The 26,059-nt window shown below is 40.9% G+C and overlaps 1 protein-coding gene across 1 annotated transcript in view; it reads right to left on the bottom strand.

Moving 5' to 3' along the window:
- CFAP20DC (CFAP20 domain containing) overlaps positions 1-26,059 on the bottom strand; it is a 2,639,303-nt gene that overhangs the window by 1,370,155 nt on the left and 1,243,089 nt on the right. The window contains exon 9 of the mRNA XM_044076355.1: positions 2,177-2,310. Within this exon, the coding sequence (XP_043932290.1) occupies positions 2,177-2,310 (134 nt within the window). The remainder of the gene's footprint in view (positions 1-2,176; positions 2,311-26,059) is intronic.

Below are 26,059 nucleotides of genomic sequence, written 5' to 3'. Positions count from 1 at the left end.
GATGTATAATTATGAACATCAGTGGTTCTCCTTTTTTACTCACAATATATAAGCACTTGCAGACAGCATTGTGTGACTGAACTATAATGTAGTATTGAGACATGCTTTAATTATAGGTGTCATTTATTTGCATTGTAAATTTTAAACAAAAGCACAAAGTTCATATAAATTCTAATTCACGTTAGTGTCTCAAAGGAACTCAACAGTCTTTGTTTCATAATATTTACAGTTCAGATTAGTCTCTTACAAGAACTCAACAGTCAAGCACTGCAGCTCAAGATAGGCTGCTTCATTCCACAGTGCATACTTCTGATACTGCAAGATTATATCCACATGATCCTAAATGTTTTTTTCACCAAGATACTCTACTCTCGGTTTTCATGTCACCCTGCTTGAATAGGAAACATCTCTTAACTCTCTTTCTCTGGCCCTTCCTTTTGATAAGAAAAAGGGTATGGCTTTTTCCACTTGGTGCATTTGTGAGATCTTCCTGTTAGCATCCCCCAAAACTAGAGCTCCACAAACACCACACCGGTTCAAAGGAAATTATATCTCAATGTACATGCGTGTATGCTTGCGTCTGAACACAATAATAGCAGAAAATGAAATTAATTTATTAATAAAAGTTCATATCAACTAAATGAGTAAGCTTTAGCTTAAAAAGTAACAAACATGGAGAATTCTTTATTTAAAATGGCAGTTAGTTGTGCTGGACAGGCTAAGGTATCATGTATCTAAATAATGAGTGTTATCTGTAAATATCTGCCATCATAAGATACCTGTCTATGCATTATATCTAATCTTTAGGAAGGGCACCCACTCTTTATACCACTTTCATGGCAAAATAGGTAGCCATATAAATAAGAAGCAAAAAACAGAGCTTTCAAAAGGATATGCCTCCTCTGATAAAGCATCACACATTTTAGTCAACCTTGCAGCTACTTTTATCCATAAAACTGACATAACAGACCTTATTTTGTCACTGGTATACTATTCAAATTTTACGCCTGCAATGTTGTGAATATCAGGCCCAACGAAAGATAGCTCACATGGTGCAGTTTTCTGCAAACAGTCAAACATTGGAGGATTTATTGTAGTGGTGTATCAAATCTTCTGATGCATTTTTCATCTAATTCAGACCTTCTAATAACAGGCAGTAGAACTTGTTTTGTTTTATTTCTGCAAGAAAAACTTCGGAAGAAACCACCTCAACTTCTGCATTGCAACTCTTTTAGAGATTTAATGGTCTATCAATCTGCCAAAGCTATTCTTATCTTCTTTTTTCCATTCACTACACCTCTTCCCTTTAACTTCTACTTTCTGAGCACATAGAATCCCAATCTGCTCTATCACTGTGTTTCTCCACTACTTTTTCTTACCTCCTAGTTACTTCTGCCTCACCTAATCTTTTTACTCCTTTCTCTCCATGTCTGATGAACTTTAATTTTTCCTCAATTCTCTTCCATATACCTATCTTACCCAATATTGCTTACATTTATCTTTGCACCTTTATATTTTTCCTGGTCTGCAATGCCAAGTTCTCTAATGATTCTGTTTCACTATCACTCTTCAGTGTCTGTGTCCTTTTGCCCTGCTCCTTCCATCTGCTATAAAAATATTCATATTCATCTCTGATTCACTTCTGCTCTCACAGTATCCTTTCTGTTACTTCCATTGTTTCAACCTGTTTCTTTGCTCTTATTATCAAATACCTAAGTTTTTGTTTAAAATATTTTGTGTTGTAAATACATAGTCCATTCCCAGTGAATTTTACTGGAATTTGGCAATTTACCATTATGCACTGACTGATCATTATAGCTTTTCTTTGTAGATTCCACTAAAATGATCTCTGCCAGTGGACTTTCCTGGTTAGTTATTTAGTCAAGTTAACAAGTGGATTCTAGCATCTAGACCTTATTATTCTGTACAGTCTTTGTGGCATAATTTCATGTTAAATAAATACTTAAACAGAGACATTTCTAGAAGTAACTTGTATAACCCTTTTGGTACCTGCAGGAGTTTTACCATTCCCAATACAGTGAGAACACCATAACATGCAGAATACAGTATTTTTTTGCAACATAAACTTTTAACAAGAAAATACTCAATTGGAACTTTCTGTTTTTTTAATAACTGGTACTCTGTCAAATATTAAAAATGTCCTGTCAGGTCATACCTCTCTGGAATTGCATGAGTTAGGTTTTCTACCAGTTGGTGGAGGAGGTCCAAGCACTTTGGATCCAAATGCAATGTGGGAGAGATCTTGTACTCTACTGTTCTGTATGCCTGCTGCCTTACCAGTTGGCACATCTGTTTGAAAAAAGATAAAATTTCATTATGATAAATTTAAAATTATTCTTCATTGTAAAGGTATTACTTGTTTTGTTGGTTCTTATTTTAAGTTACTTTTCTCTGTACGTAATAACTCTAGTTTAAACTAGGCCAAGTAGATGAACTAATTTACATCTCCGTAAAGACAATGCAGACAGACACACACACACACACACACACACACACACACACACACACACACACACACACACACACACACACACACACACACGCACAAAACTCAAAAATGTACATTCCGTTTTTGATAAATGCTTTAGTTTAAAAATTAGTCAAATACAAAGTAACTACTGCTGGGTACACAAAAGTCATGCACAATTCAAAACATGCACTAGCATATCTCTTCAAATGTTATAAGTTAAAACCCTTATAAGTAATCAGAGTAAAGTAGTCATCTTGGGGGACAAACTATAGGAAATGTACCCTATTGCTAACCATGTGACATACTATATCCCCCTGAGATGTATCCCTTCATTATGCCATTAACTGTCAAAGGTCTTCAACCCACCTGGGTGTATGGACATCAGCACCCTCACTAAGCAACATAATTTACAGCAGTGTTACCAGTAGGTATATCCTTGTAATAATCTACATTAATACAAGCATAACCAACTAGGAACCACGTAGAAAGGCTTTATCGCTGATATAAAAATAAACTTAAAAGTGCTTGCAGACTGTACTGCACTTTCTCAAGCAGTTACTCTCACAATAGTACATGTTGTTCCTCCTTAATGAGGGATAGTTTACATCAATCACCCTATTATGCTCTCATCTTAGGATATCGGACATATTTATTTTAGTGATTGCTGTTCAATTAACAGCTCTGCCACTTTTCCAGAGGGTACTGCACACTCCCTTTTCACATTCTTAGTTCTTCATTCCTTAATCCACTTTATTTCATCCTACAAAGAAAAGAAGAGGGGAAAGACAGATGAGATAAGAGAAAAAGTATATGAGCATCCGTATCTTCTTGCCCTACACTTAAAACTGAAATACTGCAATATTAGGAATAAACCTGTTTTCATGATTAGATTAAATGTATTAATTTGTTCTTTTATTTTGATGTACTCACCATGTTAAGCTATCACTCAGTGGAATGAGCCTACAGTATTATGAAAATTATCTGTATTTGGATCAGAGAATAGACTGCAGTATACATGGTCATGCGAGCTACTCAGTATGAGTAAGAGAAAATTAAGTAGTGTTAATCATTTAACATTGTAATGTAAAAGATTGTGGATTACTATAGCTTCAAACCACCTCTTTTGAGATGTTATCAAGGTGAAAGGTGAAGTGAAGTTAAAGACAAGTGTATTAATTCTCAAAAAAACATAAAGTACAGTTGTGTAATTAAAATTAACTATAACAGTAGGTGTTCAAATAGATCACTACTGCAGTAGCCTTAGCTACAATGGACATATCTAGCTAATGACTGGATAACCAGTCTATTTCCAAAGCTTTGGGGGACCTTCCAAGTGCCTTAACTGTTGTACAGCTTGAGGAGGGTGTTATGATGTCAGTGGTTACAATGATAACATCTTAGAGCAAGGGTGGCTAGAGCCCTTCCAGATAGGTATGTGTCTGGAGAAGAAATAAATGACAAAATACCCCCCATGCCCTTTCATAAAAATCAACAAAAGGGAGGGAGAAGGAGGGGAAGGTATTTGTACTGCAACAGTGATCTATTCAAAATCTACTGTTATGGTAAGTTTACTTACACAACTGCACTATGTTAATCATTACTCAAAATCTACTGTTATGGTAAGTTTACTTATGCAACTGTGCTGTTACAGCTGCCTAACCAATATGGGATGAATACTAGAGTATAGAAGGAAAGGGAGGAGGAAGAAGGCTCAGAGTCCAGAAGTCCATGGAAAATAGTCCTAGTAAAACCTGATCTGAATGTAGAGAATAAATTTTGTTTATAGTGCTTGGTAAATATACACAGAAAAGATCAAGCTGCTGCCTGTGGAACATGTCTAGAGTTCACCCCTTTCTAAAAAGCCACAGAAGTAGTCAAAGCCCTTGTGGAGTGGGCCATAACTTTACCTGGAAGTGTATTGTTATGGTATGAATAATAAAGTGCAATAGCATGATGCAACCATTTAGAAATTCTGTTTTGACACTGATTGTCCCTTTTTCTTACCTTCACAGGAAATAAACAGTTGATTAGAATTCTAGAAGGTTTTTGCCCAGGCAATGTGGCATCTGAGTTGCCTGTGGGCAACCAGTGAGTATTTATTTAGTTTTGAAATGAAAACAGAATGAATGACCTGTCTTAACGTAAACTCTGAAACTACTTTAGGCACAACAGAAGAATTGTTTCTTAAAGTTACCCTATCTTTGTGAAGGATGAGAGAGAGTTGAATCACCAAATGAACTTGTAACTCAGATACCTTTTTATAGAGCAGTAAGTAACAACGTTTTCCAAGATAAGAACTTCAAAGCCTCATGAGCCTTAAAAGGATTTACTAGTAGTGGGTTCCTTATCTTTCTTTAATACCTGCTGGGGATCCTCAGAAAAGAGGTGCCTAAAGAGTATTAAAATTATATTATCCAGGCAGTGAATTGAAGAAATGTTAGCCTCTATGTTGTGTAAGTCCATCCTGTGTGGAAGCTTGTGCTAACTGCCCTTGCCCATCTTCAAAACAAGGGAGAACCTCTGTTGCTTGGGCCAAAATGGGGGGGGGGTATAACATTATCATTGAAGAGTCCTTTTGAATCTTTAGAAGGACCCTGGTTATCAGAGCAAAGGACATACAGAGACATTCCCAACTATGAAAAAGAAAATCCATCTGACTTTCTTTGTGCCAGGAGTCCTGGAACAGAATTTCTTTAATTGTTTGTTCTGAATGGAGGAAAACAGAGCTACTTGAAGAGTTGACTACAATTAGATCAATTCATTGGGGAGTATACCAGTCCTACTCAGCTTGTCTGGTACAACATTCTGCTCTGACAAGATGCAAGTAGCCTGGTGGAACAGATTGCATTGAGTTGCTAATTCTCAGGTTATCATAGTCTACAAAGTGGGTAGGATCTGGTTCCCCCATGTTTAAGTACCAAAACACTGTGGTGTTGTCACTGATTACTATTTGAGGTCCTGGAATCCAAAGACGATTTAGAGATCCAAGAGGATTTATTAGTGTAATAATTTCTTTGACATTTATGTGTTTCAATTTGTTCTGGTTGTTCCATAGGTCCTGGACTTTCATCTCCTTCGATACAGCTCCATAAGCAAAGTCTGTGGTATCTGTGGTTAGAAACTGAGTAGGGTCTGTAAGGGAAAAAAAGAGACCTGAGATAAGGCACAACTGATTCACACACCAGAGTATCTCCCTTTTTACAAACCCCATCACTGGTATATGCCAGTGCAGGGTCCAAACTGATTTGATGAACTACTGAAATTTTCTCATGTGAAGTCTGGCTGATGGAATCCTAAGAATGAAGTCATAAAACCTAGAATTCTGAGGTATTCCTTGTCAGTAGTCAGAGTCTGGTTGGAAAATATCCAAAAAAATGTTCCTTGTGGAATTCTATTTTATCCTAAGGAAGAAAAGCCAACATCAGAGATGTAGTTAGGAGACACTGAAAAATAATCTTTACCCAAGAAAGAGATTCTTGACAGCTCCTGAAGGAGTCAGAAAAATTAAGGAAGTTGTCTAAAGTTTGGCAGCTGGCAGAGAGGGTTTAGGCTGTGAGATGTAGTTCTTGTGGTACAGGGTTTGATTGTCTCAGCCCTCATTTGCCTTCTGTGTGACCTTGAGCAAGTCACTTAACCAAACAGTGCTTGGCAGCACCTGGAGATTTATGCTATGCCCCTCAGTGATCCCCTAGACTTCAAGCCTTGTAACTACGTATGAACCTATATATATGGAAATATGTGAGCTACTGAAGGTGCTAAGCACCTTAGTTTATCAATAGCTGCAAGAGGGTTTACGAAGAGTAAGACAGAAAACTGAAAATGTAAGCTAGACACAAGAAAGTCTTAAAAGGTGCCTGAAATCTTTCAGAATTTTAATGTGATAAGCAGCCTTAAAATATAGTATTACCTCTCATCCCCCTTTCAGTTTTCTGGTAACAGAAACTGTAGAGGGATCATTTTGATGCTCAGTGTATTGATGTGAAGGTTTAGGAAAAAAATGTCTACCACTGGTCTACATGTTCCTTTTTTCTTTGGCACCAAATATAATTTTTAACACCTTTATTAAATTACAGTTAAGACATAGGCAAACATGCACTGAGAGAAAAGAAAACCATTTTGACATTTTTCCCATTTAAATAAAATATACCATACCTCTCAACCTCTTAGCACAAGAAATATGGACAAAGCCTGACATAATGAGGGGCAGAGACCCAAAAATATGGGCATAGTTTAAATATTGCTCTTATAAACTTAAAAAGTTGCTAAAGTAAAGGGATTTGTATTAGCATGCATTTTTGAAGGAAAAGTCTGAAACTCAAATGCATGCCATTATTTATTGACTTTAATCCTTAGATCATTCCAGTGATTTGTCAAAAAATCCACAATTTTTAAGATGAGCAGACCAAAAATGAGGCAAAATCTGGACATTCTGCAAGAATCTATACAGTTGAGAGGTATGCAATATACATCAAATATATTTTTTGCTACTATCCTCAATCCATCATTACACAAAGTTGCTGAATTCCTGCCTTCCCTTAAACCCCATTCCTCCTCCTGCTGAACATTATTGTGCATGTATTGTTCTCACAATTTACATTTACTTCTATGTAATTTATTCTGTCACTTTTCTTAAGATCCGTCTTCCAGTTCTTTTATCTCTTTTTACAATACTCAATACCTCAAATACAGTTGGTGTAGACTTTGATTTCCATTTTCTAGTAATAGCTTTCTTGGCAGCCAACAGAATTAAACTTAATAAGACCAAATCATGTCTAGGCAATTCAGATCCTGCATCACAGCTCAAAAGAATCATTTCCTTACCTACAGCCTTTAGTTCACCCAATATTTTTGACAGAGTACTCTGCATGGAATTTTTAAAATCTGCCAAATCATTACACTCCCAAAACGTGTTCTCAGCAACCTCTCTCTTCTCTATCGCAACTCTAACATTTGCTGTCTTCTTCTTCTTCCCCTTTCGGCTGCTCCCGTTAGGGGTTGCCACAGCAGATCAACTGTTTCCATTTCTTCCTGTCCTCTGCATCTTGCTCTGTCACACCAACCACCTACATGTCCTCTCTCACCACATCCATAAACCTTATCTTAGGCCTCCCTCTTTTCCTGTTACATAGCAGCTTCATCCTTAGCATCTTTTTCCCAATATACTCTACATCCCTCCTCAGCACATGTCCAAACCAACATAATCTTGCCTCTCTGTCTTTGTCTCCAAACCTTCCAACCTGGGCTGACCCTCTAATATACTTATTCCTAATCCTGCCATCCTTATCACACTCAGTGCAAATCTTAACATCTTCAACACTGCCACATCAAGCTCTGACTCCTGCCTTTTTGTCAATGCCACTGTCTCCAACCCATATAACATAGCTGGTCTCACTATCCTCTTGTAGACCTTCCCTTTCACTCTTACTGGTACTCGTCTGTCACAAATCACTCCTGACACTCTTCTCCACCCACTACATCCTGCCTGTACTCTCTACTTCACCTCTCTTCCACACTCACCATTACCCTACCTGAGGAAAAATTTTTTGAAGTCTGCTTTAGGTATATAATACCTATGCAAACACTTCCAGGCAAAGATCCTAAACCTTCTGCCCTTGGTTGCATACTTAAGTTCATAGGTGTGTACTAGGCCAATGGCCCTGAAACCTTTACAAGCCTAGCCCATAGAAGTACCCTGACATCATGCCGCCATTAGTTCCTGGTGCCTCTGTCACGTAGAGCCACTGGAGTGATCCCCGGTGTGAACTTTCTATTTCCCATCCACTCATCAAGATTTCTCTTGAAAAGGGCCCGTGAGGTGCTCTGCTTGACATGTATGGGAAGTCCATTCCAAAGCATTGGCAGTCTCTGGGTTATGAACCTGTCCCTCCAGTATGTTCTGTTGATTGTGGTAATGAGGTTGAGGTCCCTGGAGCGTGTGGCGTGTGGTGTGGAGGGATTTGGATTTCTTTAGGTGTAACATTTCTAACAGGGCTGGGTCAGACATGGCTTTGTAAGTCAAGCAGAGATCACCTCTTAATAGATGATATGAGACAGAGAAAAGCTGGAGTTTTTTGAGTCTGTCCATGTAGGGCATGTGTTTAAGGTCTAGGATCCTCTTCATGAGGTTCTTTTGTAGTCTTTCCAGCTGTTGCAGGTGTTTAGTGAGGTACATGCCAAATGGGGCATTATACTATAGAAGGACTTTCTGACCACAGTGGCAATGTGGTGGTCAAAGGAGAGGTTGCTGTCAACCTGTGTCCCCAGATCTCTTATAACACCTTCAGTGTTCTGTGGGATAAAATCCCTGTGGTAATTAGTGGGAACCGAGTTTTTCCCAAAGGGAATGATGACGCATTTTTTGGCATTAAACCTAAGGCCATGGTTTCGACACCAGTCGTTAGACTCAGTGAGGCTTTTCTGTAGGATGTCTACATCACTTGGGGAGTTAATAATGTCTCCCAGTTTGCAATCGTCGGCAAACCTGGTCAGCCAGAGTCCCTCTGTATTGGCCTGGACTTCTGAGAAGTAGATGCCAAACAGGAGAGGACCCAGGACCGATCCCTGTGGGACTCCACTCGTGACTGGTCAGCAGTTTGACTTGGAGTCTGCTACTTTCACACTGTGGGTTCAATCTGTGAGCCAATTTGCAACCCACCTAGTTATATAGGGGTTGATGCCCAGTTTAGTGAGTCTATCAATAATTCCTGAGTGAGGAATGATATCAAAGGCTTTGGCCAGATCGAAGTAGGCTGTATGAGCTGCCTTGCCCTCATCCACAGCTCTGGTGACTGACTCAAAGAAGTCAACCAGGTTGAGCAGGCTCAATCTACCCTTCACAAAACCAAATTGCGTGGGATCTGGAGTTTGGAGGTTCCCTATATCCTTGTTAATTAGGTCCATGGTGATGCGCTCCATAGCCTTACATATCAGACTCGTCAGGCTAATGGGGCGATAATTCCTAGGGTCTGTAGTTGCTTCCCCTTTATGGAGAGGGATGAATGTAGCAGTGCATCATTCTGTAGGGACAAAGTCTGAGGTGAGGCTGTGATTGAACAAGGCATACAGGTGTGGTGCCAGTTCACTTTGTAGTTCATGTAGAACACAACCAGGGATATTGTCAGGTCCCAAGGAAGCTGTATTCTTGGCTTTGGACAATGCAGCTTTAACCTGTGCTGCAGTAATGCTGGATGCCTGGCATTCTTTCGGTATTGTGATTGGTCCTTTGGGGGGAGAGGGGTCAAGTTTGCACTGAATCTGACGGCCAGTATATTGGCAATATCTGTTGGCTCAGTAAAGGAGGTACCATTGTGCAGTAACTCAGAGCAAAGCTGCATATTGCTGTGGAGATTCTTGATATAACTGTAGATGGCTTTGTGGTTGTTTTTAGTGTCTGCCACAATTCTGCCTTCATAGCTAGCTCTAGAGGTTTTGATGAGGCTAATAAGGGAGTTTTTCCAGTCTTGGGACTTTACCTTTTTATGCAACAGTTTTTTCCTTTTGTTGTAGAGTTTGTTAATGGCAGAGGACCACCACATTGGCTTCCATTTTTGGAGGAGAGCGTTGTGGTTCTGTTGGGTATGGCTAGTTCCATGCATTTATGTACATGTTCATTCTGTGCAGTGGTGTATGATTTGGCAGTCATGCACCTATTTTCATTTGCATGGGTGCCGTGAAGTTAGCCACCTTTGTTTTTTGGAGTTCAAAGTCAGCTTTGGAGAAGTTTTTCATGGTGGTTACCTCTGCTGGTGGTGTGTGTGAGATGTGGATTTCCATGGTAATTTGTTTGTGGTCAGATCTAACCAGGGAGGAATTCACTACTGGCATTGAGCAATGTTTGCTCATGTTAGTAATAACCAGGTCAAGGATGTTGCTTCCTCTAGTGGGGGGAATAATGAGTTGGTCCAGTGCATTGGAATTAATGAATTCCAGGAAGCGATGGGTAAGTGTATTGGTGCATGAGTAGTTTTCCCAGTTGATTGAGGGGTAATTGAAGTCACCCAGTATAAGAGTGTTGGGTTGGACCCTAATAGTTTCCAGGGTGCTTAGGAACGTGCAATGAGAGTCTTGGGTCATGGTTGGGGACCTATAGCAGGCTACGACCTGAATCATCACCTTACCCACTGTTAGTTGTACCTGAAGTATCTCTGATGTGTTATGTTGGGCTACTAGTCTGGAGGTGTGCATATCCTTTATGAATATGGAGACGCCACCGCCTTTGGAGCTTCGGTCCATTTTCTGGGGCCGAAAGGTGTGGAATGAGTTATAGCCTGGTAGCGCAGGGGTGCTTTCTGCTGCTTTAAACCAGGTCTCTGTTACAGCACAAATGTCGATGTTCTACATTTTGAGGAGTGCTTCGAGTGAGTGCATCTTGAGATTTAGACTTCTAACACTGAGCAGCATGACCCTCAGATTGCATTTATTTATAGCTGTTACGGTGGTAATTTGGTCTTTGGAACACAGCCTAATAAGGCACTATAGGGGTGGCAAGAGCCTTAGCCAGTATCCGGAAACTTAGGGGTGACAGATGCAGGCCATCTCTGGCAAAGAATTGTCTTCCCATTGTTTTCTTGTTAATTGCTTTTCCAGCCTCTTTTCCCAATCTTTTCTAACCTCGTCTGATTGGTTGTTATAGTTATCATGCAATATTTTATATGCCATACTAATTATCACTTTTTTAACCACTGCTTTTTTTCTAGGTTCAACTACAAATTCTACACCAGAGCAGGCCTTTCACTTAAAATTCCTCTATCCTTTTCTCCCTGCCTATACTGTGATATCAAGCCCTGGTAGGGCAGGCAGTCTCTAGCCCGCAATCTAAATGTCTTCTTGATGTCATCCCACTCATTATCTTTACTGCTTTAGTTATTTGCTCCTAATATCTTGGTTCCTTTGCCGGGTCTCTTCAGTAAACTATAGCCTTGTCTTGGGGCCCTCCATGCATCTTTTCCAGCAAAGGAAGAATAGATTGAAGAGTGACCATTCGAATTTGGACTTCTTTATGAAACGATTCAATGAACTGAGGTCCAAAATGGGCCTGAAGTCCCTGTCTTTTGGTACCAAAAATAATTTTGAGTAAGTTCCTGATCCGATCTGGTCGATGGGGACAGGCTGGATGGCTCTTTTTCTAGCAGCTTTGAAACCTCTAATGCTGCCTGATCCCGCTGACTGGGTGGTACGTCCGGGATTTCCCTTAAAGAAAGGGGGGGTTTGTTGAAGGGGATGATATATCCTCCGGTAATAATGCGAAGCACCCACTGATCGCTTGTTATGGATTCCCAAGCGACCCCCGACTGGCTCCGGAGTTGCACAGTCGGGCAACAACTCAGGAACGCTGGTTGTATGAAGAACCACGAAAGGAATCGCGGTCTCCAGAGTTACGGGGGCCTCTGCCACCTCTGGAGCGGCGTCTTCCAAACCCCACCCCCCCGCCTCTGGAGGGGGAATCACTGGGTGGAGTAGGGAAAGACTTCTGAGATTTTCTAAACCACATTTTCCCTCCTCTCCCAGCCTTGGGGTAAGGCCTAGAAGGAGCGGAAAATCGGGCCCCAACGGCAGTCAAAGTCTTGCCCTCCTGCTCGCACTGAGTTAGTGTGTCCTTCACCTTGGGTCCAAACAAAGATGACCCATCAAAGGGGGCGTCGGCGAAGGAAGACTTGAAGGCCTCCGTGAACGAACACAAGCGTAACCAGGCTTGTCTCCTGAGGGCAATGCCTGTTCCCGCTGCTCTACTCGCCCCTTCGGCCGCATATGAAATGAGCCTCATGGACAAGTTAACAATCGAAAAGAGGGTAGTCATCTGTGCGCCAACAGTCGGGGCCAGCGCCTCAGGTAGGTTACCAACAAGAGAGTCATTTAGCTCTTTGAGAAGATCCCTTTGGAGCCTCGTAAAATGACATAAGTAGTTCAGCGACCATAAGGTAAAGGCCGCTGAGGACAGGGCGCTTCCGTACCTATCCATACTCCTAGAATCCTTATTAGGAGGATGAACAGACGTCGAAGCCTCTGCCACGTCCTGCTGTGTGGCAGAAGCCACCACCAAAGCATCTACAGGCACACCCTTTGTGAGAAATTCCTTCTGGGGGGGGGGCTGACAAAAATTTATTGGGCCTCGCAGGCACCGGTTCCACAGAATCAGGGTGTTCCCACACCCTTCGAGAAACCAAATCAAGGAGTTCATCGAATGGCGGAGACACCCAGGAGGCGGAAGGCTGGGCCCCAAAGGCCTTGAGGAAGACTGACTCCTCAGCTGAAGGGGTTTTGGCTTGCCAGTCACCTCTCTGTCTCAGAATCTCCAAGATATCTGAGAAGGAGATATCATCCGAAGATGATTTGGGGGACCCTTCTGCGTCATCGAGGTCAGTATCCGATGTAATAGACTCATCTTGGGAGTCTACGTGCTTCCTCTTACACAATTTCTTCCGTGGGGGTTCGTCCGAAGCAGTTTCGGACGGACCACCCGGAAGAAGGGAACCCGATGGGGGTATCCTCAGGCCCTGGGGCCCCACTGCCGGGGCTGGAACACAACAGAGGCACCAGTCTCCAAATCTAGGGACGGTGAGGTAGAATCTTTCTGAACCGGCAAAGGCATGGCCAGCGCGCTCCTCATGGCCTCAAAGGCCAGACCTCCAGAATCCAAGGAGGTCACTGGTCTAGAGGCCACGATGGCACTAAATTCCAGCAGCCGATGCTCCGAGAGGAAGACTAGGCACCGAAGCACCCAATCCCAAAGTATTCCCCTCGGGCCTGGCTGAAGAGGTCGCAGTACCAAACCCTGAACCGGAGGACAGGGTAGGAAGCACAGTCGGAACCGAGAGACCTCAAAGGGGTCTCTGCTCCGACCGTATGGCTCCGCTTTGCTCCACCACCACCGACTCCAACAGCTCCGAGGAGGTTGGAGGAGGAATCGAATGTGTTGGAGGGGGGATCGGCTCCGAAGCTAACTGTGCTGGAGCCGAGACCAATTTAGTAAACACTGGAGATTGGAATAGCCTCTGTAAAACCCTATCCAGGTCCGAATCTGAAAGTCTCGATGATTTAGAGGAGGTAGACAATCGAGAAGACTTTCCTCTCGGCTCCGAGAGAGAAGGGGACCGGCTCCGAAATGGCTCCAACGCTATCGGCACCGACTCCACCACAGCATGGACCACCATCGGCACCGAAGGAGCCTTCTACGGAGCCGAGGGGGAAGAGTCTGAGCTGCACACTTCCACCGGCTCCGAAGCCATTGGAACCGATGGAGGTGATTCACCTCTCGATACTCCAACTTGCGGCTCCGAAGCAATGGAGCCGAGGTAGGAGGTATCGAGGCAGACCGACCCTCGGCCCCGAAGTCAGTGGAGCCGAGGAAGAAGAGGCCAATTTTGTCTTTTTAGAAGTCGGCTCCGACGGACTTGTGGGAGCCGACTATCTTCTTTTTGGAAGTAACAGGTAGATCTAAGGCTTCCTCAAAGAAGGCTTGATAAGCCCTTTCAATATTAATTTGTTCTTGCGTTCTTGAAGAACTCTAGATGAGAACGCATGACAGACGCTACAAGTCTCTTGCAGATGTTTGACCCCAAACAATAAACACATACTGAATGACTGTCTGTAATGGACATTTTATATTTGCACCGAGTGCATTTTTTAAAACCTGACTTTTGTTCCTTAGACATGATACAGGCCACAACAAGTACAAACTCTAAGGAAATACTACTCTACCACAACAAGTATAGCACTATACACAAAAAGCGCCAACTGAAAAGCGCGAGACACACTGGCGCGAGTACTGGTGAAAGTTTACCTCACAACAATTTAAACAAGTTAAACGGCCCAAAGCCCTCTAATTTAAACGGGCTTTGCCCGAAAAACAACTAACCAAAAGTTAATAAAAAAAAAACAATTAGCACTCAAAGGTAGGGCAAAGGCCCTCTAACTTAAACGGGCCTTGCCCGACTGAACAAATTAAATTTCTGGAAACAAGCACTCAACAAAAAAACAATCAGAAATAGCAAGAAATAGCTGTTAAAACAGCTGTTTGGTTAATATGGACAAAAATTCCCTAGGTCAAGGACCAATAAGGTAAAAATAACCACTTAGCTCCAGCCAAGTCGAGACCACGTCCAGCTTGTTAAGCGGCAAACGAGATCTGGGGAAGCAGGTGTAGTGCATCCTGGGATAGGGAGTAGCCCAGCCAATGAGAGACTTTGTGCTAGTGTATTAGTTGCCGAGTCGGAGCCGATGGATCGGCTCCGAACCCATATGTTGTGAATGTAGGCGAGATAGGATCCCATTACATCATAGCTGGTCTCACTATCCTCTTGTAGACCTTCCCTTTCACTCTTACTGGTACTCGTCTGTCACAAATCACTCCTGACACTCTTCTCCACCCACTACATCCTGCCTGTACTCTCTACTTAACCTCTCTTCCACACTCACCATTACCCTACCTGAGGAAAAATTTTTTGAAGTCTGCTTTAGGTATATAATACCTATGCAAACACTTCCAGGCAAAGATCCTAAACCTTCTGCCCTTGGTTGCATACTTAGGTTCATAGGTGTGTACTAGGCCAATGGCCCTGAAACCTTTACAAGCCTAGCCCATAGAAGTACCCTGACATCATGCCGCCATTAGTTCCCGGTGCCTCTGTCACGTAGAGCCACTGGAGTGATCCCCGGTGTGAACTTTCTATTTCCCATCCACTCATCAAGATTTCTCTTGAAAAGGGCCCGTGAGGTGCTCTGCTTGACATGTATGGGAAGTCCATTCCAAAGCATTGGCAGTCTCTGGGTTATGAACCTGTCCCTCCAGTATGTTCTGTTGATTGTGGTAATGAGGTTGAGGTCCCTGGAGCATGTGGCGTGTGGTGTGGAGGGATTGGGATTTCTTTAGGTGTAACATTTCTAAAAGGGGTGGGTCAGACATGGCTTTGTAAGTCAAGCAGAGATCACCTCTTAATAGATGATATGAGACAGAGAAAAGCTGGAGTTTTTTGAGTCTGTCCATGTAGGGCATGTGTTTAAGGTCTAGGATCCTCTTCATGAGGTTCTTTTGTAGTCTTTCCAGCTGTTGCAGGTGTTTAGTGAGGTACATGCCAAATGGGGCATTATACTATAGAAGGACTTTCTGACCACAGTGGCAATGTGGTGGTCAAAGGAGAGGTTGCTGTCAACCTGTGTCCCCAGATCTCTTATAACACCTTCAGTGTTCTGTGGGATAAAATCCCTGTGGTAATTAGTGGGAACCGAGTTTTTCCCAAAGGGAATGATGACGCATTTTTTGGCATTAAACCTAAGGCCATGGTTTCGACACCAGTTGTTAGACTCAGTGAAGCTTTTCTGTAGGATGTCTACATCACTTGGGGAGTTAATAATGTCTCCCAGTTTGCAATCGTCGGCAAACCTGGTCAGCCAGAGTCCCTCTGTATTGGCCTGGACTTCTGAGAAGTAGATGCCAAACAGGAGAGGACCCAGGACCGATCCCTGTGGGACTCCACTCGTGACTGGTCAGCAGTTTGACTTGGAGTCTGCTACTTTCACACTGTGGGTTCAATCTGTGAGCCAATTTGCAACCCACCTAGTTATATAGAGGTTGATGCCCAGTTTAGTGAGTCTATCAATAATTCCTGAGTGAGGAATGGTATCAAAGGCTTTGGCCAGATCAAAATAGGCTGTATGAGCTGCCTTGCCCTCATCCACAGCTCTGGTGACTGACTCAAAGAAGTCAACCAGGTTGAGCAGGCTCGATCTACCCTTCACAAAACCAAATTGCGTGGGATCTGGAGTTTGGAGATTCCCTATATCCTTGTTAATTAGGTCCATGGTGATGCGCTCCATAGCCTTACATATCAGACTCGTCAGGCTAATGGGGCGATAATTCCTAGGGTCTGTAGTTGCTTCCCCTTTATGGAGAGGGATGAATGTAGCAGTGCATCATTCTGTAGGGACAAAGTCTGAGGTGAGGCTGTGATTGAACAGGGCATACAGGTGTGGTGCCAGTTCACTTTGTAGTTCATGTAGAACACAACCAGGGATATTGTCGGGTCCCAAGGAAGCTGTATTCTTGGCTTTGGACAATGCAGCTTTAACCTGTGCTGCAGTAATGCTGGATGCCTGGCATTCTTTCTGTATTGTGATTGGTCCTTTGGGGGGAGAGGGGTCAAGTTTGCACTGAATCTGACAGCCAGTATATTGGCAATATCTGTTGGCTCAGTAAAGGAGGTACCATTGTGCAGTAACTCAGAGCAAATCTGCATATTGCTGTGGAGATTCTTGATATAACTGTAGATGGCTTTGTGGGTGTTTTTAGTGTCTGCCACAATTCTGCCTTCATAGCTAGCTCTAGAGGTTTTGATGAGGCTAATAAGGGAGTTTTTCCAGTCTTGGGACTTTACCTTTTTATGCAACAGTTTTTTCCTTTTGTTGTAGAGTTTGTTAATGGCAGGGGACCACCACATTGGCTTCCATTTTTGGAGGAGAGTGTTGTGGTTCTGTTGGGTATGGCTAGTTCCATGCATTTATGTACATGTTCATTCTGTGCAGTGGTGTATGATTTGGCAGTCATGCACCTATTTTCATTTGCATGGGTGCCGTGAAGTTAGCCACCTTTGTTTTTTGGAGCTCAAAGTCAGCTTTGGAGAAGTTTTTCATGGTGGTTACCTCTGCTGATGGTGTGTGTGAGATGTGGATTTCCATGGTAATTTGTTTGTGGTCAGATCTAACCAGGGAGGAATTGACTACTGGCATTGAGCAATGGTTGCTCATGTTAGTAATAACCAGGTCAAGGATGTTGCTTCCTCTAGTGGGGGGAATAATGAGTTGGTCCAGTGCATTGGAATTAATGAATTCCAGGAAGCGTTGGGTAAGTGTATTGGTGCATGAGTAGTTTTCCCAGTTGATTGAGGGGTAATTGAAGTCACCCAGTATAAGAGTGTTGGGTTGGACCCTAATAGTTTCCAGGGTGCTTAGGAACGTGCAATGAGAGTCTTGGGTCATGGTTGGGGACCTATAGCAGGCTACGACCTGAATCATCACCTTACCCACTGTTAGTTGTACCTGAAGTATCTCTGATGTGTTATGTTGGGCTACTAGTCTGGAGGTGTGCATATCCTTTATGAATATGGAGACGCCACCGCCTTTGGAGCTTCGGTCCATTTTCTGGGGCCGAAAGGTGTGGAATGAGTTATAGCCTGGTAGCGCAGGGGTGCTTTCTGCTGCTTTAAACCAGGTCTCTGTTACAGCACAAATGTCAATGTTCTACATTTTGAGGAGTGCTTCGAGTGAGTGCATCTTGAGATTTAGACTTCTAACACTGAGCAGCATGACCCTCAGATTGCATTTATTTATAGCTGTTACGGTGGTAATTTGGTCTTTGGAACACAGCCTAATAAGGCACTATAGGGGTGGCAAGAGCCTTAGCCAGTATCCGGAAACTTAGGGGTGACAGATGCAGGCCATCTCTGGCAAAGAATTGTCTTCCCATTGTTTTCTTGTTAATTGCTTTTCCAGCCTCTTTTCCCAATCTTTTCTAACCTCGTCTGATTGGTTGTTATAGTTATCATGCAATATTTTATATGCCATACTAATTATCACTTTTTTAACCACTGCTTTTTCTAGGTTCAACTACAAATTCTACACCAGAGCAGGCCTTTCACTTAAAATTCCTCTATCCTTTTCTCCCTGCCTATACTGTGATATCAAGCCCTGGTAGGGCAGGCAGTCTCTAGCCCGCAATCTAAATGTCTTCTTGATGTCATCCCACTCATTATCTTTACTGCTTTAGTTATTTGCTCCTAATATCTTGGTTCCTTTGCCGGGTCTCTTCGGTAAACTATAGCCTTGTCTTGCCTATTTTCTGTACCCCTACTTGCAGTCATCCCTACTAGTAAGATCTCCTTTCTCTATTCTTCTATTGCCTTAGTTCTTAGAATGCTTTCTCCTACTATAATATAATACTCTGTATTGTTATTATTAAGGATCTGCATCCAAAATCCAACTCTCTCTCTCTCTCTATCTCTTGACCTTCCCCCTTGCTTCATCATCCCTTTCCACTTTGAATTATGACCTTCTGCTTGTGCTATGTACTGTATATGAGCCTTAACAGTGTAGCTCTATAATATTCCTTCAAATCAGGTAAACCTAAATCACCTTGTTCTATTGGAAGAATCAGCTTAATATACTTAACTTTTGTCCTCTTTCCCTCCCAGATAAATTCTTTCAATTCTTTAACTATTGTCTACAACTTCTCCTCAGGTAGATAAAAATATGCCTGATCTATATACAAGATTAAAGAGACTAACAACATTTTTACTGCTTACTTCTTGCCATCCAAATCCATAAATATGAGTTTCCAGTTTCTCAGTTTTTGTATTATCTTCCCATATATCCTTAGCTGCTGTAACAGAAGACTTTGTAATCCATACTCTTAAATGCTTCATATTATCATGCCTCTATAAATATGGCTATTGCTGAACCAGTTTGTGTGTGGGTATGTTATTTATGGCTATAGCTTTTGTTTTACCTTCATTAATTTTATATCCCCAAAAAGATTTGTAACTGTCACAAAATATTCCATAACACTGACATGTCCTTTCCTTATCAAGTACAAAATAATATCTGCAAATAAAGCAAACTTTTCTTCATTATCATACCAAATATATCCTTGCATTTGCAACGTCCTTATTTTCATTGGGATAGAGAAATCCCTGCCTGGTTCCTCTGTTCAAACACAGCTTATCTGAGAGTAACCCTCCCACTTTAATTCTTGTCTCTGATCCTTTACAGATCCTTCTAACTAACCTTATCATTGCATCAGAGAATGCAAATGCTTCCAATGCCCTACTTATAAAATCCCAGCTCACTCTGTTAAATGCTTTCTCTGTATCAAGACCCATCAACAACAGTGGCATTTTCTTCCATTCTGCTCCCCTCTGGATCATTATTGCTTTATTAATGTCAGCTGTTTGCTTACCCTCCACAAAACCACACTGATCCATATCTATCAATTTTGGCAAGACCTTTGCCACTCTTTTAGCTAGTATAGACACATAAACTTTAAAATCATGGTTTAAAATTGAAGTGGGTCTATATGAAGCTGAGTCTGAAGGATCTTTGCCATCTTTAGGTAACACAGTGACCACATATTTCTTCCAAGGTGTTGGTGCTTCCCCATCTTTTAAAATACTGTTAAAATCTTCTAAATCTTTATCACTTTTTTCCTTCTTAATTTCCACACAAATAACATCTGTTCTTGGAGACTTTCCTGAAGATTGATTATGCATCACTTTTTTATCTCATCACCTCCTATCTTAGCTGTTAGTTGTTGAGTCTGGTCTGCCTCTAACTTTGGCTTAATTAAGTCTTCCACAAATAATTCTATCTCTACTCTTTCTTGATTTCCACATTTCCCTGCTTTATAAAAATTTTCATAAAAATTTTAGAGGCAGTCTCTGCTTGGCTTACCATGTCTAACCCAGATCTGTTAGAAATGTTACATCTAAAGAAATCCCAATCACTCCACACCACATGCTCCAGAGACCTCAACCTCATTACCACAATTAACAGAACATGCTGGAGGGACAGGTTCATAACCTAGAGACTGCCCATGCTATGGAACAAACTTCCCATACATGTCAAGCAGAGCACCTCGCTGACCCTCTTCAAGAGAAATCTTGATGAGTGGATGGGAAACAGAAAATTCACCCTGGGGATAACTCCAGTGGCTCTACTTGACAGAGCCACTGGAAACTAAGGTCTGGTGACACTATGCCAGGGTAATCCTATGGCTAGGCTTGTAAAGGCCCCAGGGCCATTAGCATAACACACACCTATGAACCTATTTGACAGCCCCTCTAAATAATTTGTATTACTTCTTAACCATATCTCTTTCTCTTTTATTTCAACCCTATAGTTAAACTCCATTTTAATTTTATCCCAGTCACTAGCTATAACTTCTGAAGATATTTCTGTCTTCTCTGATAACTATTAAATCATTTTCACTACCAATTCCTTAAATTTCTCACTTTTTTAACAGGTATGTGGGAAAGTGCCAGTGTCTTTTTTTCTTCATTACCCATGTATTTTTATCTTGATTTTTAATGTTGCATTATCTGAACTAGTTATTGAATGTGCTGAAGATTTCAATTAAATGCACGTTTCTTTGAAATATAATTTCTATCTAGTGTGGTCCAGTTACTGTACCTTGGGGAATAATCTATAAATTCTGTTCTAGTTCCTAGAACTGAATTCACATTTTCATATATTTCTTCAGAAATCTACCCTCTTTTGTTATATTGTCTCTTCTAGGTACACCTGATACATCCTCACTATTGCAATTCAAATTCTAATACCCACCTATAAATAATATTCCCTGATGAAAACTGATTATATCTCTCAAAATTTCCATAATAACATTTTTCTTTGGAATATAAATACATGCCATTGTAATTATCCTACCTTGTCAATAGCCCCTTACTACCAGAAATCTACTATTGTGTCCTTTTTTCCTCATCTGTCATTGTTGGAGCCCCTCTAGCAATTAGTATAATTACTCCCTTTTCCTCTGTTCCTAATATTCTGCTGAATATCCATTCTGAAATCCTCATTTGTCAAATTTACATACTCATTACTTTCAAAATGTGTCTCCTGCAGTATTGCTATTTGCACTTTGCATTTCTTGACATAATTCAATGCTCTTTCATTTTTATCTATACCTGTAAGAACATTCACTTTCCAGGATACTATGGACAGCACAGTCACTATCATAAAAAGCTATTATTCCCACCTGTTATACGTGACATTGTTTTTGAATGTGCATTTCCAGTTTTTGTGTCACATGCATATATTAATATTTGGCAGGCTGATCTTTTGTACAGTTGTTTCTACTAATCTCCATTTGAACCTATGCCACCTTTTAAAAGGCTTTAAGTTTTAATGAAAACACTCAAATCATCATCATCATCATCACCCCCCCTTCTCCCATTTTCTATATGGGGTCAGTGGTGTTGTCACTTGTTGTCATCTCTCCCTATTCAATGTAGACTCTTCCCACCTTCTTCAACATTCATGCGAGAGTGCTGCAGGTCTTCCCTCACACAATCCATCCACCTCTTTACTGGATGCTCTCATTTCCTCTTGCCTTCTTCTTGTCTGTCCCAAATCTTCACGAGATTGTCATTTGCTTTTCTGTGTGCCTTAACCACCATAATCTGTTTTCTTTGATCATTTCTGCAGTTGGAGTTATTTTGGATTCTGCTCTTATGTCCTCATTTCTTCTTCTGTCTCACAGTGTGTATCCTACCACCCATCTCAGGCAGGTCTATATCACATCGGTGAATGCTAAAAATAGCAAACACTGATATATCGGAATTCAAAGTCCGAAAGCTGAAAACAGTGAAGGAACGGATCAGTGAATTTGTTTCCTAGGGAAAAACATTTGCTGGACCATTCTCCGGGCTTTGCTGTTTTCTCCACTGTGGTGCGATCTCAGAGTTGGTATATTTAAGTTGGGGGTGTGTGGGGTGCGAAGCCCCCCACTTAATTTTGACTGTATACTCTTTGTTTTTGGGATCACAATTTTTTTCCCTGGGAAGAATTTGCTGATCCATTCCTTCATATTTTCAGCTTTCAGACTTTGAAGTTCGATATATCAGCATTCGCTATTTTTAGCATTTGCTGATGTGATATAGACCCTCTCAGGCACTTCATCTACATACCCTCTAGCTTCTTCAACTGCTCTGCCTTTACTGCTCTTGTTTCTGTACTACACGTTAGTACTGGTCACACTACTGTTTTGTAAACCTTAATCATTCAGACATTCCTTCTACTCAACCACCCCTCCTAGATACTTGAAGCTGTTAACCTGTTCCACTATTTTCTATTTTATCTCAATTTTCACCTTCTTATTTCCCCCATTTGCTGCCATTATAACTGTCATATGTACTCTGAAAGAAACACTCACACAAAAAACTAAATACAAAACACTCCATCCCCTAACAGCTTCAAACAAACACACAAAACTATGTCCATTTTCAAAACATGAAGTTTAACCCTCCAGAAGGGAACAATTGTCCCAAAATGGTGGCTGCACCTGCAGGCATTATCTAATCTAAAATTAAGGTTACCCTTGCTAAAGTGTATGCTACAGTGTGTGCTCCTACTTGCACTGACAGCTATCTGTTCTTTTCTTATCTCTCTCCCTCCCTCCCAGATATGAAAAACTGTGTGCATGCTTTCAGAAAGCATTAACTTTTAGCCCTAAGAAAAAATGCACTGGCTATCTTTAAAGAAAACTACATTGCACGCTGTTCTATTAACTGCATTAAAGTATTAAGGCTGCTAATGAGGTTGTTACCTCTTATTCACTTCCTATAATTTCAAACTTAATTTTTTTCACTGGATTACTTGCCATTGTATCTTTAAATTTTGTATTCCCTTCAGCAAAGAATTCTCAGGATTAACTACTTGCACTTGCAGAAAGCTTGTCACCATGGAAATGTACTCAGCAATGAGTCTTTGCAAATTTTAGTCAGAAACGAATGCACATCTGCCCTCTGCTGCAGACATTTCAACTCCACTGAACATTTGCCAATGGAAAACCAGCAAGCTAATCTCTTTGCAGTTGTAAGAAGTATAGCGTTTCATGATTTTCATTATTTTGTCTTATTACAGCTTAAACCAAAGGCAGTGATCTAGATATTCACACTTGTAAAAAAACAAAAAAAGAGAAAATATCATAATTCTAAGTATAATATAATCAGTGTACGTTTATACCTCAAGCAGTCCAAGATCACAGCATGTGGTTGTGTCTTTTGGCTTTTCCCGGTTAGGGGTCGCCACAGCGGAACTCCGGTCCGCTAATGATTGGCAGTAGATTTTTACATGCTGAGTTGCCGGCCCTGATGCACAACCTTCAACAAAGGTACGCCCATTCACACATGTCTCCACACAGAAGATGCTCTAGCTGAGAACTGAACAGGACAACGTCTTATTGTGAGGCGACAACGCTACCGCAGCACCATCACCGCAGCTTCCAAGATCACAGCATATGAACATTAAAATTGCTTTTGTCCAGCCTTTCTTCTGTTGTACTGTAAAACCTATATATCTGATGTTGTCATTTTCATTTGTTCCTCAACTGCTGGGTTCAGATCCTAGCCTTGGATCAGACTCGGATGCTTCTTCTGGATCATAGAATACTGAAAGTCTCAAGCTCCTCCCTTTACCTACAATGCCCTAGTTACATTACATATCTCAGATCTTGTTTGCCACCATAGCTTTTGGATGTAGGTCATGAAACTTTCAAGTGAACAGTCTTTGTGAATTACAAAATATCTTAGATATTTTAGCTTTAGTCTTCCTTTTAACTCGTATAATATCTTTAATCTTTCTCCCTTTATATATTTAGTACTTTTAAATTTTCCTTACCCTTTAGAGTAGTTTTTAGTACCATTGCTGGTATTCTGTCCCCTTTTAGTACTTTAAGTAATCTTGTTTTACTATTGTTGGTAATCCCCCTTTCTTTTACATTTTCACATTAAAAAAAAAAAAAAAAATTATATATATATATATATATATATATATATATATATATGTGTGTGTGTGTGTGTGTGTGTGTGTGCGTGTGTATCTATATATATATATATTTTTTTTTGTTTGTTTTTATATATATATATAGATATATATATAGATATATATATATATATATATATCTACACACACACACACACACACACACACACACACACACACACACACACACACACACACACACACACACACACATATATAATATCTCTCAACCTGGAGACATCAAAAATCTGGACAAGGGCCCATGAAAATTAGGTACAACTGGCCAAAAATCTGGATGCTAATTAACATAAACTTTGCATGCATAATAATATGGCTCTGCCCACTACAGAGGAGTTGTGGGATACCAGCATTCAAACACAAGTTGAAAAACAGACAAAACTAACACGAGGACCCATGCTGGTCAAAATTTAGGTCACTGTCCACATAAGATCCCAAATCCTGAACAACTGGTCAAATCTTAGGGGCATATAGTCAATGTGGTAGTTCCTTAGTTTCAGCCAGTCCTTTCAGCAGGTATATAAATGAGGCACTGGTCCATACCATCAGTACCTATTTTAGATCTAAACATTGTGTACATTATTTTCTGCAATCCTGTTTATCATAAGAAATATTCACAAAGTACAATTTCCATCAAAATAGGTATACTTTCCTCTTTCTTTATCTTCAGCTTTGACCTGGTTGATTTCAAGAGCCACTAGATTAACCCAGTATCACAGAGGCAGTTATGAGTGCATCAAGCAATACATCAGATTAAGTCAAAATTAAAACTACTTCATATGTGGAAAACAGTAACTTAACCTGTAGACAAGGGTAGCCAGGCATACTCTTTGTACTCTAGTGAATACATTTTTTTTTTCGGAGCAACATATCAACATGTTTTTTTTTATTTCATATGATGTCTACGAATGTTTAAATGAATACTGTTAACAACAGGAACAATATTGCTAATCTAAAAATAATATTTATAATAATTTTAGGGGAATTAGGGCGGCCGCTGTGGTGCAGCAGTTAGTGTTATCGCCTCACAGCAAGAGTTCCCTGGTTCGATCCTCGGCTGGGGTGCCTTCTGTGTGGAGTTTGCATGTCCTCCCTGTGGTCATGTGGGTTTCCTCCGGGTGCTCCGGTTTACTCCCACATCCCAAAGACATGCTGTAGGTGTATTGGACACTCTAAATTGGCCCCAGGTGTGAGTGTGTGTATGTGTGTGCCTTCTGTGGAAGGTTGGGCGCCGGGCTGGCAACTCGACACCATAAAACTCCACTGCCAATCATGAGCAGACAGGTGATCCACTGTGGCGACCCCTAACTGGGAAAAAGCCGAAAGAAGAAGAAGAAGAATAGTTTTAGGGGAACAGCTGAAAATGTATTTGTACTTTTCACCTCATATTTTTTTTGTCTGTTCCTCATAAAATTTGTGGTTTTATGGAAAATCATTGAAGCTCAACTTATTATTCTAGCAACTTTCTAAGTCTGTAAGAATAATATTTAAAATCTGTCCCTATTTTTGGGCCTTTGCCCCTTGTTATTTTTGCCTTTATCCAGATTTCCTGTTTAACGGGTATGACCTACACCATTTCAGTGACATTCTCTTAAGATTCCTTAAACTATTGACTGTCACATGTTTAGAAAAACAGCGTGTTCTTCATCAGTTCAATTACTATGCATAATAAATTCACAACAAAGAGAAATGGGGGTAAATTAATCCTTTCTACAAACTTATCCACAGTTGGGTTGCCTCATAAAAGTTGCTGCTAAGTAAACAAATACACATACAGGATAGAAAAAACACAGAAAAAGAATTAATCTTTATTAATAATTTGCAATGCAATATAGTTTACATAATTAGTAAAACTGTAAATCACACAGATAAAGTACTTCCTTGGAGGTTTATCTCCTTATGTTCAAAAAGTGACACTGAAGAAACAACAGTAAGGTGATGTTAACATAAAATATTTGCACGTTCTTACCACTTACAGCAGACTACAACAGATTACAATAACGACCA

Source organism: Protopterus annectens, chromosome 7.part0, assembly GCF_019279795.1.
Source record: "Protopterus annectens isolate FY-2018-M chromosome 7.part0, PAN1.0, whole genome shotgun sequence".
Taxonomy (NCBI): domain Eukaryota; kingdom Metazoa; phylum Chordata; order Ceratodontiformes; family Protopteridae; genus Protopterus; species Protopterus annectens.
Note: the sequence above shows the minus strand (reverse complement) of the source record. Positions and strands in the feature narration are given on the sequence as shown.